Source organism: Chlamydomonas reinhardtii, chromosome 3 (assembly GCF_000002595.2).
Source record: "Chlamydomonas reinhardtii strain CC-503 cw92 mt+ chromosome 3, whole genome shotgun sequence".
Taxonomy (NCBI): Eukaryota; Viridiplantae; Chlorophyta; class Chlorophyceae; order Chlamydomonadales; family Chlamydomonadaceae; genus Chlamydomonas; species Chlamydomonas reinhardtii.
Window position 1 is genome coordinate 431,299 of NC_057006.1, and position 17,389 is coordinate 448,687.

Consider the following 17,389-nt stretch of genomic DNA (forward strand, 5'->3'; position numbering starts at 1 on the left):
CAGGGGGCAGGGCCGCATGGGGTGGCACGCCACGCCCCTCCCCGCCACCGTCCGCCACCCCATGTGGTCCACTGGCCGTTCCAGGGCATCTGTTGCTTACGACACAAACCCCTTCCCTAATGAATGAGCGACTACTCACACCTTCCCCGATCATCAAGCGCCGCCCCCCTCCAGTGCCGCGCGCCCCTACCACACCCCGACACCCACCTCCTGCACGCCCGCGCTGTCACGTCCCCATCTTCGCATGTCTCGGTCTCAGGTCAGCCGCGCACCAGCTACACCACAACGCACCAGCTGCGTGTGGGCCTGTTTCAAACACCCCGTGCCTTCACACATGCGACGAACACAACACAGCATAAGATGACGTGCACGCATTGCTCAGCAGTGCTGGCCGCCCTCGCGGCACCCGCCTCTTCATTTCTTAGGCCCGCTCGCACTGCCGCACCGCCGCAGCTTCCAGTCTCCGTACTGCCGTTACCATTGTACTTCTCATCAGCGTGTCATGCCCATCAGCGTTATGCTTACGAAACCGCGACAGACAGGCAAAGGCGACTGACGTAAAGGTGTGTGTGCATGGCGTATGGCCGTGCATAGCCTGGACGTCTGTCTTCACTCACACAAAGTGGGCACACGTGTGCATCACTCACGAGGTGCACGAGGAAGTTGGATTCTGCTGCAGCTCTTGCTACAACGCAGGCCCCTGCGACACAATGCACACAAGTCTTCACCACCCACTCGGAATAATAGGTGCCGCGCTTCTCGGTTTACTTCTCTTGGACATACGCGCATATTGCTGCCCCACCGGCGGTGCCGCCAAACATGCAGCGCGCGGGCTGAGGTTTGTTTTCCGGGTGGCGTACGCACGCCCATTCAGTCACACGGTAGCACAGCCATCCTGAGGCCCGGCGCCCGGCCCCTCACCAGTCACAAGACCCTCCTGTGCCACACCTTCGCCGCATGTCCTTGCAGACGCTCTCCCTCGCCAGTGACCCAGCGCCGTCTCATCTCGCTCCCGATATTCGCACTCTCCACTCCCACCTGACTGACACCACGTGCCGCAGCCGAGGTGTGGCTGCCCCCCCCCCGCATGGCTGCACACCGCATGCGCCCTGTTGCGGCCGTGGGTGGGGGCAGCCGTCCCGGTGTCTCTGCCTTCCTTCCTTACTGCCGGCCCGACAACCGCAAACAATCCGAACCCACGTGTACCAAAGCCACTCGTCGCAAAAAGCTAACCCCTTTGAAGCCACGCGTGCCAGACGTGGCGGCGACACGTGCGTGTAGCTGGTGCCCGCACGCCCACACAGCTTCGCTGCTAGGCACCACACCCGCATACAGACAGCCCGGACCTACAACCGCCAGGCCCCGGGCCCCGACGTTCTGTCACATGTCCGGAGTGGCAGCGCCTGTACGCTCAGGACCTCGGGCACATCACTTGCCCCCCTCAGAAGCACTCGCGTACATGCACAGCCTTCGCCGCACAGCCTTCGCCAGCACAGCCTTCGCCGCGCATGTGCCCACAAAAACTACGCTTCCCTCAATCCCTGGAAGTCGTCCACCTCTCTTGCTCAGTGCCTATCAACCATGCCTTCATCAGCACACATCAAAAAGCATGCCCAGACATGACGCTTTCAGACGTAGCCAGTGACGCCGTTGCGGGCAGTTAAGTTTCAGCCCGCCTGCGCTCACACACACGCAGACGCAGCCGCTGCCGCCGCCGTGACAGCGCTTTCCCCAGCACCAACCAGAGCGTCTTAGATACGGCGACAGTCCACTACAGTGCTGTTTGCTTAACCTGGGTACAAATTGGAAAACACGATAGCTAGCAACCTCATTGTCGCGAGCCCAACTGCAGCCGCAACCCCAACAAACCTCCTCCGCCTGTCTGCCTGCCGCGCCACTCACCCGCTCAGCCCTCGCGTCGAACCTCACGTGGTATCGAATGCGCCGGACTCAGACTTCGCTAACCCCCCCATGCCTGTCCTAGGTCACCGGCCAGTGCTACTACGGCTCTGCTACTGCGCACGCTTTGGCGTCATTTGTAATGCTTATTTCTTCGTGCCACCGCCACTGCGTAGCCGTTTCTTTGCCATGCAACTCAGCTCGCCGGCGTACCGGTCTGGCGTTTGTGTCGATTTAGCGATGCGCCTTGTGCGTCTGTCCTCGACCTTTCCACGTGCTCTTTCCAGCCCATCCAGGTGGCTCAATAAGCTCAGTGCAGTGCAACCCACGATAGTTCGCAACATGCACCGCACGCCAACATGAGTGCTGCGCCGCCCTACAATGGTCCCCCCAAAGATCAAGGCTTGTGATCAGCACATCCACAATGCCCCCCCCGAATCATAGCATGAATGGCGACAAGGGCACCAGCGGCTGCCGCGGGCCGCACCCTAGCTAACCCCCGCCAGCTGTCGTTTCGCGCCTTCCAGGGGCCAGCTGTCAATCCCGGTGCCCCACATTCAACCGATTAGTAATCTGTCTACCATATTCCATTGCGTTGAACGACTTTCATTTGCTGCGCAAACGCGCAGTGTGACACACACCACCCGACGCCCATGCCGCATGGGCCGACCGATCGGCCTCTTCTCCGCATCAAGACGCAACCCGCCCATAATGCTGCTGCCGCCACCACCACCGCCACCACCGCCACCACCACCACCACAGCAATAGCCGCCCGCCCCCGCCATGCTCAGCAATCGTCCGGCGTGATGATGTCAGAGCGCGGCGCCGACACCATTCCGCCCGCCATGACGCCGTCACCGGCAGTGCCGTACCTGCTGGGTGTCGTACTTGACGCGGTGTCGTACAACTCGCCCGCCATGTCAAGGGCGACGGCGGCTGCGCCGCCGCCAGCAGCGCCTGCGCCGCCGCCAGCAGCGCCTGCGCCTGCGGCGGTCGCGGCGGCAGTTAGGATCCCGGCGGCCGCACCGAGCGGCGAGGTGCCGGCCAGGGGCGAGGCGGCGGCGGCGCTGTACATGCCTGAGCCGCCGGCCGCGTTAATAGCGAGGCGCATGGAGGCGGCGGCGCTGCCGGCGGCGGTGGCGGATGCGGCCTCACGGGAGGGTGCGCTGCGCAGCTGCATGGTCAGGTGTGCGTGCAGGCACAGGGGGGAGCGGCGCGCGCCAGTTAGTTTGTGCATGGCGGCACGGCAAGCAGTGGCGACGCGGCATGCTTGTGCGAGCAGCTGCACGACTGCTCATGTTGCTCAACACAACTCTACATGCTTACAGTACTTATGCTGCCTGTGGCGACCCCGCCCACTCACCGCCTGCTGCGCCACCTGACGTGCGGTGCTGCTGCTCTCGCCCGACGACTGGCGGTGCAGTGACAGCTGACTGGCCGCAGTCACCGCCGTCATAGCACTGCCAGTGCCGGTGTGACAGCCGCCGGCGGGGTTGGACGAGCAGATGCCCAGAGGCGCCGCCTGCGGGCCGCCAGACATTAGGCCGCCGGCACCGGAGCCGTTGGCGCCGCCGGTGGGCGCGGAGCCTAGGCCGGCGGGGCCGCCGCTGGCCAGCGCCTGTGAGTGCACCGAAGCAACACGGAGGATGCAGTGAGGGGAAGGCACGTCAGGGCATGGCACAGCGCTACCCAGCGCTACGCGTCCAGATCGCAATACGGTACAACGAAGCACCCGTACAAGGACAGGTTGCCAGCGTGCACACCTGATTAGTAAAGTGCTGGTGCAAGCCACCGTTCCGCTTCTGCTGCTGCTGCGCTGCAGCTTCTGCGCCCACGCCGCCGGCCTTGACCGGCGACTGCTGCTGTGGAGGCAGCAGCGCGCGCGCCCTGCTGCCGGCGCTGCCGCCCTTTGCAGCGGCGGCCGAGGAGGGGCCTCCGGCGCTGCTGGCACCGGCTCCAGCGGTTGGCGCGCTGGCGGCACGGCTGTCCCTGCTGCCGGGTGCCGACTGGCCCTGTAGCGGCTGCTTGTGAGAAGACGGCGGCGGCGGCGGCTCGAGGGTCGCCGCCGCCATTGGAGCGGCATGTATCACCGACTCGGCGACTGCAGACGGCGACCTGGCCTGCATGGGCTGTGGCTGTTGCTGCAGCCTCAGAGCGTCTGCGACGTCAGTATGGGGCATCGCGACCGGGCCGCTGGCAGCCGCAGGGCCGCCGGAGGGAGACACGGGCGGAGGCACGGCGTAGAGGGACGGGGGCCAGGCCATGTCCGCCGTGGGCTGAGCCTGTGTGCCCGCACCTGCCCGCTGCTGCTGCTGCTGTTGTTGCTGCTTTAGGTGCGCCTGGAGTTGCAGTTGCTGCTGCTGTTGCTGCAGCTGCTGTTGCTGCAGCTGCACGGCGGTGACTTGCTGCTGCTGCAGGTGCGCAGCTACGGAAGCTGCCGCCACCTGCTGCTGTGCTACAGCCGCAGCCGCGGCCTGCTGTTGCGCCAGGTGTGCCGCCGCCGCTGCCTGCTGCTGCTGTTTCTGCTGCGCCGCCATCTGCTGCTGCTGCTGCTGCTGCTGTTGCTGCTGCTGCAGGGCGAGGGCTAGGCCGGCATTGTTGCTTGACGCCACCTGGCCCTGAGCCTACAGCACCGCACACAGTACATGCACGCACGTCAGCCGCCGGAGAAACCCGCGGGCAAACTCGCCGCACCCGCCGCTCGCCGTACTGCATGACCTCGCAACACACATGCTATCGTGTCGACCACTTTTCGGTGGAAACAACCCGTCCCTTCTTGCCTTTGCCAACCCACATCCGACCATACTGCAGACCACATGCCGCCACCCGCCGCCACCTACCGGGATCACCGACACCCACCCAATCCGCACCCAACACGCACCCCCCCCTCCACCCCTACCCGCGCACCTGCCCCAGCAGCGCCTGCAGTACGTTGACCAACTCGGAGGCGGAGGGGCGCAGGTGCGGGTCGTGGGACCAGCAGGCGGCGCACACGTCCCTGTGTTTGGGGGTTGTGTGATTGCGTTCGAAAACAAAATGAGAGCCCGTCTAGAGGCTGTGTGATTGCGTGTGTATACCTTGCTTCAGGGAGCACAAGGACAGGAAGCGTGCAGGAAAGCACATGGGTGCGGAGGCATGTTTGCGCGGGTGCGGGCGGGCATCGGCAGCGAGTCATAACGGCGGCAGGCACTGATGGCAACACTTGACAGCACTGATGGCAACACTATCTTACACACACGTACACACACACACACACACGTCCGTGCACGCGCCTGTACTCCTTGGGGCAGTAGGGCGGCAGCGAGGGCCGCACGCCCTTGCGCGCCAGCTGGATGGCCTCCTTGCCCGGCAGGCACTGGTCCTGAGGCACGCCGCTCACCTGCAGGCGCGGCGCCGCACATGCAGGAGGAGGGGGAGGAGGGGGGGTTGCACGGGTGTTTGGAGAAGCGGTACGGGATGCACTGAAGACTGCAGACGAAGTCGTCGAGGGGGGGGGTTGAAGATACCAGCCCAAACCAAACCGAACCCGGGTGCAGTGGGGGACTGAGAGCAGGAGTCCCTTCTAGGCGAACAAACCGGTTTGCACGTAACATTGAATTTCCGCACGGTATACGCGTGACGCACTCCCTTCTCAATACTGGTACAAACATACGGGAGACATTTGAAAGCACACGCGGTGCGCACACGCATGCGTCCCATCTCCCACCCCCTCACCAGCTCCGCCATCATGATGCCAAAGGAGTAGATGTCCACACTGGCTGTCAGCAGCGCGCCTTTGCTGATCACCTCGGGCGCCATGTGGGTCAGGGTGCCCAGCGCCCGCGTCACCGTGAAGTGCGGGAAGGTGGCGGCGGGCGCGCCGGCGGCGGCCGTGCCGGTGCCGGTGCTGGTGCTGTTGCCGGTCCCGGGCTCTTCGGCAGGCGGCTTGAGCATGCGCACGCAGCCGAAGTCGGACAGCTTGCAGATCCAGCCACGCGGGTCGCGCGGCTGCGTCTTCAGCAGCACATTGCTGGGCTTCTGTGCAGGGCGGCAGGCGTGAGTGAGCGAGGTGAAGGGGAGCGGGTTAGTGGAGTTGACAGCTGCAGCTGTGATGAACAAACATATGGTAAGTTGGTACCGCGCGTTAGAAAGAGCGAAATAGAGTACCGTACTGTTCTCTTGCTACCAGCTCCCAACCATCCAACCATCCAACCATCCAACCAGTGCCCGGTCCCAAGCCCCCGCGCCCGCACCAGGTCGCAGTGCACCAGGCTGAGGGCGTGCAGGTGCCGCAGCGACAGCGCCACCTCCAGCAGGCACGTGTACATGGCCTGGATGTGCGTGCGTGGGGGTGCGGTAGGGCAATGTAAAAGAGACCACGAGGAATACGAGGCCAACTAGAGCCCCGGGCACTGCGGGTGGTGAGGTGCTGCAGCTGACCTGGCCCCTCCCTCTGCTCCCCCCTCCCTCTGCTCCCCCCTCCCTCTGCTCCCTCCTCCCTCCTCCCTCCCCCTCACCGCCAGGTCCAGTCGCGGCCAGCCGTTGGGCTCCACGCCCCGCCGGAAGCAGCCGCGCCGCAGCACGTCCTTCAGAGTGCCCGCGTCGCAGTACTCCATCACTATCACCAGGTTGGTGGGGCCTGTGGGGTGGGTGTGGAGTGATGTGTGTGTGTGTGTGTGTGTGTGTGTGTTTTGTGTGGTTGTTGTGAGGGTGAGAGCGTGTGTTTGCGGTGTGCGCCGCCCTCCCCCAAACACACCCAGCGCGCGATGCACACAGCGTGGCTGACACTCTGACCCCCATAACCCCATATCCCGTATTCCATATCCCATATCCCATATCCCATATCCCATATCCCATATCCCTTACCCCGGGCCCCGCCCCCCGCCTGCCTCTCCTGCGCCTGCCCCCCGCCTGCCCCTGCCAACCCCCCCCCCGCATCACCCTCACCCTCCGCCACCATCTCTTCCGTGGCGTCCACTCGCCGCACCAGCCGCAGGTAGTTGCTGCTGGCCGCCGCCGCCGCGCCGCCGCCGCCACCGCCGCTGGCCGCCTGCTGCTGCTGCTGCTGCAGCAGGGCGGGGTCGTCCTGGGCATAGCCCACCACCAGCACGTCGAAGAAGTAGTTGTGCACCTGTGCGGCGGCCGGGGCACACAACACAACACACGCATTATGCCGGCATGACGCGACGACTAAATGTGAGCTGCTGCGGCAATGTCTGGGGCCTCACACGCATATGGTTACAGCAACCCGTGCCCACCCCTGCTGGCCCCAGTCACGTCCATCCCAACCAGCCGCCTCCCCCGCACCTGCACGATGTGCGGGTGGCTCACGGCGCTGGTGACCGCCAGCTCCAGCGCGTCACGGATCAACTCGCGCTTGGCAGTGCGAAGCACCTGCTCCGGGTCCACCGGCTTGTCCGCGGCGGCGGCGGCCGCGGCAGCGGCGGCGCCGCCGCCGCCGCCCGCGGCGCCTCCGGCGCCGCGGCGGCCTGCGGCCGCCGCCGCCGCCTGTTGCTGCTGCTGCTGCACCTTTGCGATGAGGGCTCCGGGCATGTCTTTGGCCACGACCTTGACGGCCACCTCCAGGCCGTGCATGAGGCCGCGGAACACCACGCCCTGCCCGCCCTGCCCCACCGTCTCGCGCAGGCGGATGGAGTAGAGGTCGTCGATGGACTCGCGCGTGCCGGCGTCGCCCGCCGCCTGCCAGGCCTGAGCCATCTGAAAAGGCAGGAAGAGGAAGGAGGAGGAGGACAGGGAAGAGTGGATGAGGCAAGTTGGAAAGGGCAAATGTAGGGTACGTAGGTGAAGGATGCTGCGGGCGCTGGGCGATGGAGAGGGAGGGAGTGGGGAGGCGCGAGCTGAGCTGCTGGGGAGACGCGAGACGCATACCGCCGGTACCACACTGCACAGGTGCGGCATGCACCCACACACACACACACACACACACACACACACACACACACAACACGCACACACACGCACGCACACACGCACGCACGCACACACGCCCACCTGTGCTGTGGAGATGGTGGACTGTATGCCCGCCACCACCACCTTGAGGTGCGCCGGCGAGTGGCTCACCTGCAGCGGCACACAGCAGGGGGGTGGACACACACGCACCAGGGGGGGGGGCGCAAGGATGTTCGGAGAAGCGGTACAGCAGGATGCACTGAACGGGGCGCGGGCAGCAGCGGGAGGCGAGCCGGTTCACCGCCGTATGGAACTGACGGATGGAGTGCACAAACTAGAACCGAGGCATGTCGCGCCAACAAGCGTTAAGCAAGCAGAGGAGACAACAGGCCCAGTACAGCGCCACCCCACAACCCTGCCACAGCGCCACAGCGCCAGCAGGGGGCGCCCGGGCCCGCGGCTAGCCGCCACGCACGCACCACGTCGTCCACACTGAAGCTCAGGGTGCGGCCCAGCGACGCGCCGTTCAGCGCCGCCGCCGCCGCCACCAGGTTGGCCCCGTGCAGGCTGGCCGAGCTGTCGCCGGCGCCGCCCAGGTTGGCGTACCCCAGGCTGCTGCCCCTGCTGAAGGTGCCGCCGCCGCCGCCCGAGGTGCTGCTGCCGCCGCCGCCGGCTCGCAGCAGGCCGCCGCCGGGCAGTGTGGCTGCGGCGGCGGCCTGCAGTCGCATGCTGGCCCACTCGCCTGCCAGCGGCCCCAGCAGCTGCCGGTGGATGTGCGGCAGTAGCAGCTGCGGCGGCGGGTTGGAGGTGCAGGGAGGTGGGTGGGTTTACTAGGGCGACGGGGGCAGAAGCCGCGCGTGACCCTACCTCCAGAAGTCCCACCAGTCCCACCAGTCCCCCTAGTCCACCCAGTCGCACCAGTAGTACTAGTCGCACCAGTTGCTGCCAGCCCTGCCCCGCGCCGCCTCCACCCCCCCCCCCCCCCGCGCACACTGTCCACTGCCGCACCCACTCCCGCCCCCTCGACCCACGGGTCCCTGCTGGTGAGTGTAGCTGGAGCGCCACACACACGCACACAGCGGCACAGCCCTGCAGGTGGGCCCGCCACCCGGCACCCTCCCCACTCTGTCTTGGTTCGACGACTACTCCTCACCCTTCCCACCTATCATGTACCCTGCATCCCACCCTCCCACCCCAACCCCCTCCCACCCCCTCCCACCCAACCCAACCCGGCTCCGCCAACCCCACCCCGCCCCCTGCGGCCCGCCGCTCCCGCACCTGCAGCACCGCCTGCACCTCTACCCGCACGTCCTCCAGCAGCCCCGCCGGCAGCTGCTGCTGCGCGCCGCACACGTACAGCGCCACCTCGGGCGCCAGCGTGGAGTCGGCAGCGCCCGCCACCGCCAGCGCCAGGCAGGCGGGCGGCATGCGGCACAGCTGGAAGCACACCTGGGGGGTGGGTGGAGGAGGAGCAGGAGCAGGAGCAGGAGGAGCAGGGAGGGGGTTGGGGTTTCGCGCTGTGTTGGGTTGCATTAGTGCCAGCCGCCGTACTCGCTCTATCTGCATTCCATAAGTGCTCTGCACTCCGTGCACACACGCGTGCCGTACTCTAGCCCTAGCCCTAGGCCGCCCGCACCTGCACATCCCGCCCCGGCCGGTCCTCCTGCTGCAGGTAGGCGCGGCAGTTGGTCACCACACGCCCGTTGCCTGCGGGGCGGCCAGGTGCGGGCAGGTGCGGGGAGGTGGTAGTGCCGGGTGCAGGGTCGGCAGCGAGCCAACAGCGGCGCAACACACGACATCCTCATGCACATGCAAGCCAGCTGGCCGACGCCTGCTCACTGCCCCGCCCCGGGCGCCCACCCTCTCGACCCGACCACCCGCCCATGCCCCGCGTCCACCCACCTGGCCCCTCCCGCGACACCACATCCAGCAGCAGTGTGTCCATCAGCGGACCCAACACGCCCTGAAGCGGCGTAGGCACACCGCCGCCGCCGCCGCCGCCCGCGCCAGCCCCGCCACCGCCCGGCGTGCCCGGCGCGCGCCCACCACTGGGCTGCTGCTGCGGCAGCGCAGGTGTCGCAGACGCCGCCACCGCCGCCGCCGCCGCAAACGCCGATGCGCCAGCTCCGCTGCCGCCGCCGCCAGGCGTGCCGGGCGTGCCCGGCGTCGCGCCCGCTGTCACCCCAGCGGCGCCGCTGCCAGCCCCTGCCGCCGCCACCGTCGCCGCCGCCGCCGCCACGGGTCCAAAGTAGGCCACTCGCGCCTCCATGGAATCTGCCAGCGCCAGCACGCAGCGAGCGCCCTCCAGCCGGAAGCGCCGCTCCAGCAGCGGGCCAAAGGCGCGGTGCACACTCTCCACCAGCGCCTGTAGCAACAGCAGGGAAAACAGCAGCCCCCCGCAAGAAGCATGGCATACATGAAATATGCACTCAGGTTGCCGGTTTGTGTCAGCAGCTGCATACAACACGCATGTATGCACACGTAACCGCAGAGCCGCATCGGTTTGTTTAACGTACGGCTCGTTCCCACACACCTCCCGCCCTCACCCCGCATGCATCCCCGCATCCCCCCAGCGCCCCAGCACCTCACGCCCCTCACGCCAATCCACCCACCTGCAGGCTATCGGCGCGCTGCACGCCCACCAGCGCCGCCGCCGCCTCCTGCCACACGCCCAGCTGCAGCCCATCGCCAAAGAACGCCAGCCCCACCACACGCCCCAGCCGCTGGAGCTGCCGCCCCTGAAGCGATAGACCCAGGCTGCTGGACCCCGCGCCGCCGCCGCCGCCGGCAGCAGCACCTCCCAGGCCAAGCCCTAGGGCTGCCAGCCCCCCGCTGCCGTTTCCAAGCGCCTGCGCCGCGGCGGCAAAGGGCGTGGCGCAGCCGCCGGCGCCGCTGTTGATCACGCCATTGCTGGTGGCGGTGCGAGGAGTGGCGTCGGCGGCGCCGGGCGCCGCCGGCCCGGCGGCGGAGATCGCCGCCACTACGCCGCCGGAGGCGTCCAAAATAGGCACAGCTGCAAAGTCAGTGAGGCCGGCTGTGGCGTGCAGGCGCCGCCAGTCGGCTGGCAGCGGCAGCTGCGCCAGGCCGGCAGCGGCGCCCGTGCCACCAGGGGCGCTGGCTGCGGCGCGGGGGGAGCCGCTGAAGGGCGTGGCGCTGGGTGCGGCGTCCGGCGCCGAGCGGAACACCGCCGCCTGCGTGCAGACACAACGGCGGTTCAGCGGCGCGTGTGCATGTGCGTGAAAGATTGCATGTGTGTGTGTGTGTGTGACCATTGCGCCCCGACACCTTACAGCTGAACGACACATCGCAGCAACCGTACCAACTGTACCAGCTGTACCAACTATCACAGCTGCAGCAGCAACCGCATCTGTAACAGGTGCAGTGGCACATGTCTCCGGCCCACCTTGTCTGATAAAAGCAGCTGCAGGCTACCCGCGTCCGCAACGCTTCCGCCGCCGCCAGCGCCGCCACTGCCCGCGCCAACAACGCCCAGCGGCGACCGCGGCGTCTGGACAGACACAAAGCCGGCGGGCTCAGCCGCCGCCGAGCCGTTCCCCTCCAACGTCTGCACCCCAGCCCCCGCTGCCAGGTCAGATGCCGCCGCCGACTCCGCCTCAATTGAGAGCATCGGCTGCTCGGCTGAGCCGCCGGCTGCAGCTGCTGCTACTGCCGATACGTCTCCCGGCTGTAGCAGCTCCGCCTGGGGCCCGCCGCTGGACACAACCACGAAGCACGACTGCGCCGGACAGCGCAGGTGCACACTGCAGAGTGCAGGGGCGGCAGAGGCGTGGGGGGGGGGGGCGGGGAAGTAAGGGCGCAGCAGAGTCAGTTTGAATGGGCAGGTGGCGAAGGAGGTTACGTGGGGAAGGCGCTTGTGCAGGTGCGGACTGAGAAGGGCAGATCGTGCGAGTGCACTGCGCGCTGCGCGGGTTATACTTCGTCGGCATGAAGGCATGTGTTGAATAGGCAGTCCGGAGTTGTCCGGCAGGGTGCGTGGCGGAGAAAGTGTGGCCGGCAGCCGCCCAGACGGCGCGCGAAGTGCGTCCAAACGAGTGCACATAAAGACTGCCGTGCTGGTAGCGGCACATTTCGTGACGTGGTGTCAAGTCTCAAAGGGCGTCTCGCTGGGACCGCCCGCCCGCCGAACATGGCGAGCAAGTCGTCCGAAGCCTGCCCCACGTGCCGGCGCACATGCCCGGCGGCGCTTGTTGTAGGGTTATATGTGCTATCGCTTGCGCGTGCGAGCGCGGTTTTGATTTGAGTCAGGGCAACGCCAGTGTCGCCGAGCACGCATGAAGCCAGGCGACTGACCTCACGAACGCTGCACCGCTGCAAGCCGCCGCCAGCGAAGACATCTGTGTAAGTCGTTCCAACCACGAGCCTTGCACCAGGTGCAGGCTGTCGTAAAGCACCTGTAATGCAAGTCGAACGATTCATCGCATGGCTCGCAGCCTCCTACACTCCCTGTATTGCTTGCCTGCCATTGTAGCTCCACAGCGCGACTATCATCTCTCCGGACAGCGGAAGCCACTGACGTGCCCCGTTCTTGAACACGGTTCAGCGCCCTCTCATACGCGTTCGCCGAGGGCAAACTGTCTGGCTCATCTGAGAGGCAGCTGAATAAAGATTTCAACATCGCAGCACCTGCACTGCAGTAAGACTAAAAAATGGACTGGGCTCTAGTCATTTCGGGCGAGTTAAGCGCATATGGCAGTTTAATACAACCTCTAGCCCTCTTAATACAAGTTATCTGGCAGAGCATACTCGCGGTCATGGAGACTTGCATCGGTTCTACAAAATTTTGTCGCCATGCTTGCGCGTGGGCACTGGCCTCTCAAATGCCTAAATATATTTAGTTCAGTCTGGAACAAATTGCCACGGGCGTCTTAGTTTGGAGACTTTAACAGAGGGCCTGCGCTTTCAGTGCATTTCTCACGCGACAAGTTGCATGCAACCAACCAAATATACGTGCCAAGTCTTCGTGTCTCACTAGAGTTAGGCTAATTCGCCTGCACCTGACGCGCCCAACCGTAGCAGCGCCATGCGTGGCATCGACACTACCTGCGGCCCCCACGCTCCAACTCAGCTCCAGCTCCTGCCCCTGGCCTCCGGCCGCCGTGCTGCCAGGACTTGTGCACTAGCCCACGCACAGCAATGGCGGCGCGTCAGCTGCTGCTGTCCCAGGCGCCAGCTACCGGCGCCGGGCTCGCAGCGGCGGCCGCTGCCGCCAGTGGCCGCAGCGCCCGGGAGCGATGGTGACGTGGGCGGGACGCGTAGCCGTCGCCATCCCGACCTCCTTAGGGTGGCGCAGGGAAAGGACGGCAGCAGTAGCAGAGGCAATGACGGCAGTGGCAGCAGCAACAGCGGCGACAGCAGCAGCAGCAGCAGTGGCAGTAGCAGCCTTGGTGGGAGGTCAGCACGTGTGATGGGCGGGGCTGTGGCGCCTGCGCCTGCAGACGCACCTGCGCCGGACCCGCCGCGCCCGGAGCAAGTGGACGACCGATACCGCAGGTGGGCTGGCTTGGGTGGGGGTGGGGTGGAGGTGGGGAGGGGTGGGGTGGGAGACAGAGTACAGACTCCGGGGCAAGCGCCTGGCGGCAACGGTTGACACCTCGCATGGTCGGGATATCCCGCAGCGGCGCGTCCACACGGGAAAGGGCAAGGCCCGCGTGGAGCTGGAGGCCGGCTGCTCATGCCGGTAGGCGGTAGCGCACTCGGCAGGGGCTGGCGCGCTCCTGCCGCTCGCCTGTGTGTGGCCCGCTGGGCGCTCGCTGGGCGCAACACCCTACACACACATGCCGCACGCACACACACACACCCACACACACACGCACACACATACACACACACATGCACACACATGCCATACGTAAGCGACGCGGAGCTAGGAATCGTAGGAGTGCCTGGGCCTCACGGTACCGTGAGCACATGCATGGGTTTGCACCCTCGAGGTTAGAGTAGCGGGGGTTGCGCGATTTCCGGTTGGTAAGACCGGCGGCTCACCGCAGCAGGTATGCGAGGTAACTTCAGGTAACATCCGGAAACCGTCGCTTTGCTGCATCGCATGCACTGTCTTTGCGCAATATTTTCCTTGTGCTCTTTAACACATGCCATACATACACACTTGCCAATGTTGCCATATACACACACACACACACACACACGCCGTACACACACAGGGCGGACTACAGTGATGTTTGGAGCTGGCGCCGTGGGGCCTGCTGGGCTCAGGAACTGCAGGATGATCTTGTCCTCACGTGCCAGCCGACACCACTCTTGCAGAGTAGGAGGGCCACCACGCTTCACGTAGTCGTTGATCTGCATGAACCACTCCTGACCGTAGCACTTGCTGGTGAGTTTGGCTCACTTATTGGTCTCCTCATTGATCTGGATCTTGCCTGCACTGTCCCGCTGGGGGCTGTAGTACACCTTGCCGAATCGGGGGTGTCTGGTGAGCACAAGGGCCCGCGGTGTTGCCACAACAGGTGTAGTAGCACAGCACTGTCATGATGGACACCAGGAAGGTTTGTGTCAGGCCAGCCATCGTGTGGGACAGCCGGCGCCGCTGGGACAGCTCGTAGCAGAGGCGGGGCAGCTTGATAGGGGGCACAGGCCGCACAGGCACTAATAGGCCTGCAATGCGGAGTCACCGCGTGTGTGTGTGTGTGTGTGTGTGTGTGTGTGTGTGTGTGTGTGTGTGTGTATGTGTGTGTGTGTGTGTGTGTGTATTGGATGGGGCACAGGCTGCACAGGCATGGAAGGGGCATCATTTAACGAAGTGCTTGCTAGTGAATGCGAATGCAAGACGCCGTCGCGAGCTCCAGGCTAGCAATAAACAGCACGAAAGAAGTTAGTGTCAGCGGCAATGCGGTTACTTGTTACCTTCGAGACGAGACACCGGTGCGCGCTCCACGCTGCTCCGCATTCGGCACGCCAAACGGAGTCCGAGTGTCGTGGAGACTGCTGCCGCTTGCAGGGGCGGACGCGTTCCAGCTCGCAACTAGGCTGCTGCCATTCGCCGCGACAACGCGAAACCCACAAAATGCACCCACCTGGAACGGAGCCAGGCGCAGCAATGCGCAGTCAACTGGGGGTTATCGTGTGTGACTATGCGTCCTTGTGTGGTTGGTACTATTATCGCTGACATGGCGGGCAAGCGGTTTTCGGCCTCGTAAGGACCGAGTGCGGGTTAGCGAAGAAGTCTGCTCGCGTCGCACGCTGGAGCTGGCGCTGGAGTGTGAACACTGTAGGCAGATATGAAATGTGAGGCACAGGAGGCGGTCAGCTGACGGGAGAGGCGGGGACGGCGGGCACAGCTGGCGAGTGAAACTGGCACGGTCTGTAGCAGCTGCCTGGTCGGTAGGTGGTGCGCACGGTAACGGGGGTCCGGGCCAGGGGGGGGGTAGTTTCGACTGGGAAAGGCCCCATGTTCTAAAACGAAAGAGCTTGACGAGAGGACTCCAAATCCACTTTCAGAGTTTCAATCAGGGTAGTAATTGCAAAGTTATGGGCCCTCAAAGTTCAGGGTCGGTCGTCGGGGTTGGGGGTCCCCAAGGTTTCGTCACGTGGATGTGGGTGGGACTGCCAGATTTCGTCTCTGCACCCTAAACGCCCCTCTAAACGCTCCGCCCATTAGCACAAGTACTAGCACACGTTAGCATGCGCATACCAAAGCATTTGCAGAACGTTTGGCCTCTGGAAAGCGGCCGCATGTCCGTCCACATCGGCATCGTAGTAGCGTAGAGCCCCACTCGAGCGTCTCTCACTGGTGTCATGGAGACTATGCGATCTGATGCTAACGTGTAACGGCCAAGGCTTCGTGTGGGTCATGGCGACAAGGCTGCCGCCGGCCATCGAGCGTGACATGAATCCCGGGATTCTTCACATGATCCCGGGAGAAAGTCGACCAATCTCTTTCGGCACACAATCCCAAACATCATATGTACAGCGCAATTGTCAGCTTAAGTGCACGCCCCGGTAGTCTGACAGAAGGGTCGGTGGTCGGCCATGGACACATGGACATGTGTGGCATGGCTGCCAGTCAAGTTGTGCCTCCAGCTGAACCGGAGGTATACAATTGTAGAGCTCGCCGAGAGCAGTCGATTGACACCGACCTGGCTAAAAATCAAAGGGTTTTGAGGGGGTTTTGAGGGGTTGCACGGTGGTGGGGGTCGGTCGGTCGGTCCGGAGGGGGGGTCGGGAGGTTTTGGGACATGGGGTCTGGAGGTTTAGTTCGTACCCCCCCCCTGTCCGGGCTCACCAAGAGCTCCCCGGGAGCACAGAGGCACGTGCTTTAAAAGCGACCCAGCACGTGTATGTGTGTGCGTGTTTCGGTTGTGTATATGTTTTGTGCTCATGGCGGGCATGCGGTTGTTCGGCCTTGTAGCTCAGTGGATAGAGCATGACTTTCCTAAGGTCGGGGTCGCAGGTTCGATCCCTGCCTAGGTCGTTTTGCACAGAACAATGTTTTCGCCTTCCTGCGGGTGAGTTTAAGCCTATGGGGCCGGCTGATATTGCGGGCGGCTTGATTCTGCGGGCGCTGGCTGATTCCAGGTGGGGGCCAGACATCTAAAGACATAAGGCTGAGGTTCACACTAGCCGGTCAAGGCTTCCTTCTCTTTTGGGGCTCATGATGCCACAAGAAGGCTACATGTAAAGCAGTAACAAGTTTGAAAACTACCAAGCAAGTAGGACAACAGAAGGCTCTTTGCGAACCACTGGTTCGCGGGGCGTGACAGCCAACTCGGCGCAGCTGCCAGCTTTCCGAGGGATCACAGCTTGTCACCCAGATAGCAGATACCATGAAATTGATCAAAGCTGGCTCCACGGCTTAAACCCAGCTTCAGCGGCCCCGGAACGCGTTTTAATGTCTGAACCCTCACCAGCCTCAAGTCTCCATTTAGTTGCCGCACTGAGTGTATCGAGCTTCGCGTCTTTATTTGCGTGTAGAGTATTCTTTGGGAGGCAGGCCGGATTGGGCTGCGTGCTTGCGATGGGAACTGACGAACCGTGGCACCAGCACGGGCACTGTCTCCCCTGCGGCATCCCGTGCTCACTGACATTCCCACAATCTGAACTCGGCACGCTACGTTTCTGGGGTGGGAAAGCCCTGCCACTCAAGATGCGGGGGCACGGGAGGTAAGAGGCCTGGGCGGACCATCCGCGCCAGTTAAGATACATCGACATACCACCCCAGATGCCTGGGCAGGGCTACACCAGCAACCTCAGATGCGCAGGTGCGGGGGTCAGGATGCCTCTGGAACTCAGCTGCCAGACCAGACCCACCCCGTCAGTTGCCTGCGCTAGGAACGCAAGGCTTTCCCACCCTCCGGCATTCCGTAGGTGCTCTACACTCCATGCACACGCGCGTGCCGTACCCCCGCGGGGAGAGGACGAGCCGGGGGCGGTCGGGGGAAAGTCGGGAAAAGCACCAGTCGCCATGCCGCACCCCTAAGGCTTCCGGCCCAACACGGCAACAGGGTGGCGCATCTCAACCGGCATGTCGCGAAAGGAAGTGCCTCAAGGCTCTGCACCTCGACAGATGTGTGGCGTGGATACAAGCATGCTTGCCCCGCCTGACCTTGGCGGGGCCAAGGAGCAA

At 64.5% G+C, this 17,389-nt stretch overlaps 2 protein-coding genes across 2 annotated transcripts; one reads left to right on the forward strand and one right to left on the reverse strand.

The window, feature by feature from the left end:
* Positions 1-17: 17 nt before the first annotated feature.
* CHLRE_03g144987v5 (uncharacterized protein) lies at positions 18-12,513 on the reverse strand. The gene is made up of 19 exons (XM_043060403.1): positions 12,266-12,513; positions 12,100-12,200; positions 11,192-11,549; positions 10,401-10,979; positions 9,691-10,153; positions 9,425-9,495; positions 9,067-9,237; positions 8,268-8,576; positions 7,891-7,959; positions 7,186-7,596; positions 6,826-7,009; positions 6,396-6,517; positions 6,132-6,209; positions 5,614-5,916; positions 5,172-5,278; positions 4,807-4,897; positions 3,663-4,523; positions 3,263-3,517; positions 18-3,073 (listed from the first exon to the last, which is right to left on the reverse strand). Exons 1-19 carry the CDS (start codon positions 12,422-12,424, stop codon positions 2,687-2,689), a joined length of 5,079 nt encoding a protein of 1,692 aa, XP_042925532.1. The 5' UTR covers positions 12,425-12,513; the 3' UTR covers positions 18-2,686.
* Positions 12,514-12,673: 160 nt separating this feature from the next.
* On the forward strand, positions 12,674-15,265 carry CHLRE_03g145007v5 (uncharacterized protein). Its single transcript, XM_043060404.1, has 4 exons — positions 12,674-13,299; positions 13,968-13,978; positions 14,071-14,140; positions 14,274-15,265. The coding sequence occupies exons 1-3, from the start codon at positions 12,830-12,832 to the stop codon at positions 14,073-14,075; spliced, it is 486 nt and encodes a 161-aa protein (XP_042925533.1). The 5' UTR covers positions 12,674-12,829; the 3' UTR covers positions 14,076-14,140; positions 14,274-15,265.
* The last annotated feature ends 2,124 nt before the right edge of the window (positions 15,266-17,389 follow it).

What these genes read in the sequence shown, in the direction of transcription:
- CHLRE_03g144987v5 (XM_043060403.1), bottom strand. Translation starts at nt 12,424, where the DNA reads ATGTTGAAATCTTTATTCAGCTGCCTCTCAGATGAGCCAGACAGTTTG. An exon ending in AGCGCGCCGATAGCCTGCAG is followed by an intron (nt 10,154 to 10,400) that starts GTGGGTGGATTG and finishes CTGTTGCTACAG; the next exon opens with GCGCTGGTGGAGAGTGTGCA. An exon ending in GTCAGGTGGCGCAGCAGGCG is followed by an intron (nt 3,074 to 3,262) that starts GTGAGTGGGCGG and finishes CTGACCATGCAG; the next exon opens with CTGCGCAGCGCACCCTCCCG.
- CHLRE_03g145007v5 (XM_043060404.1), top strand. Translation starts at nt 12,830, where the DNA reads ATGCGTGGCATCGACACTACCTGCGGCCCCCACGCTCCAACTCAGCTC.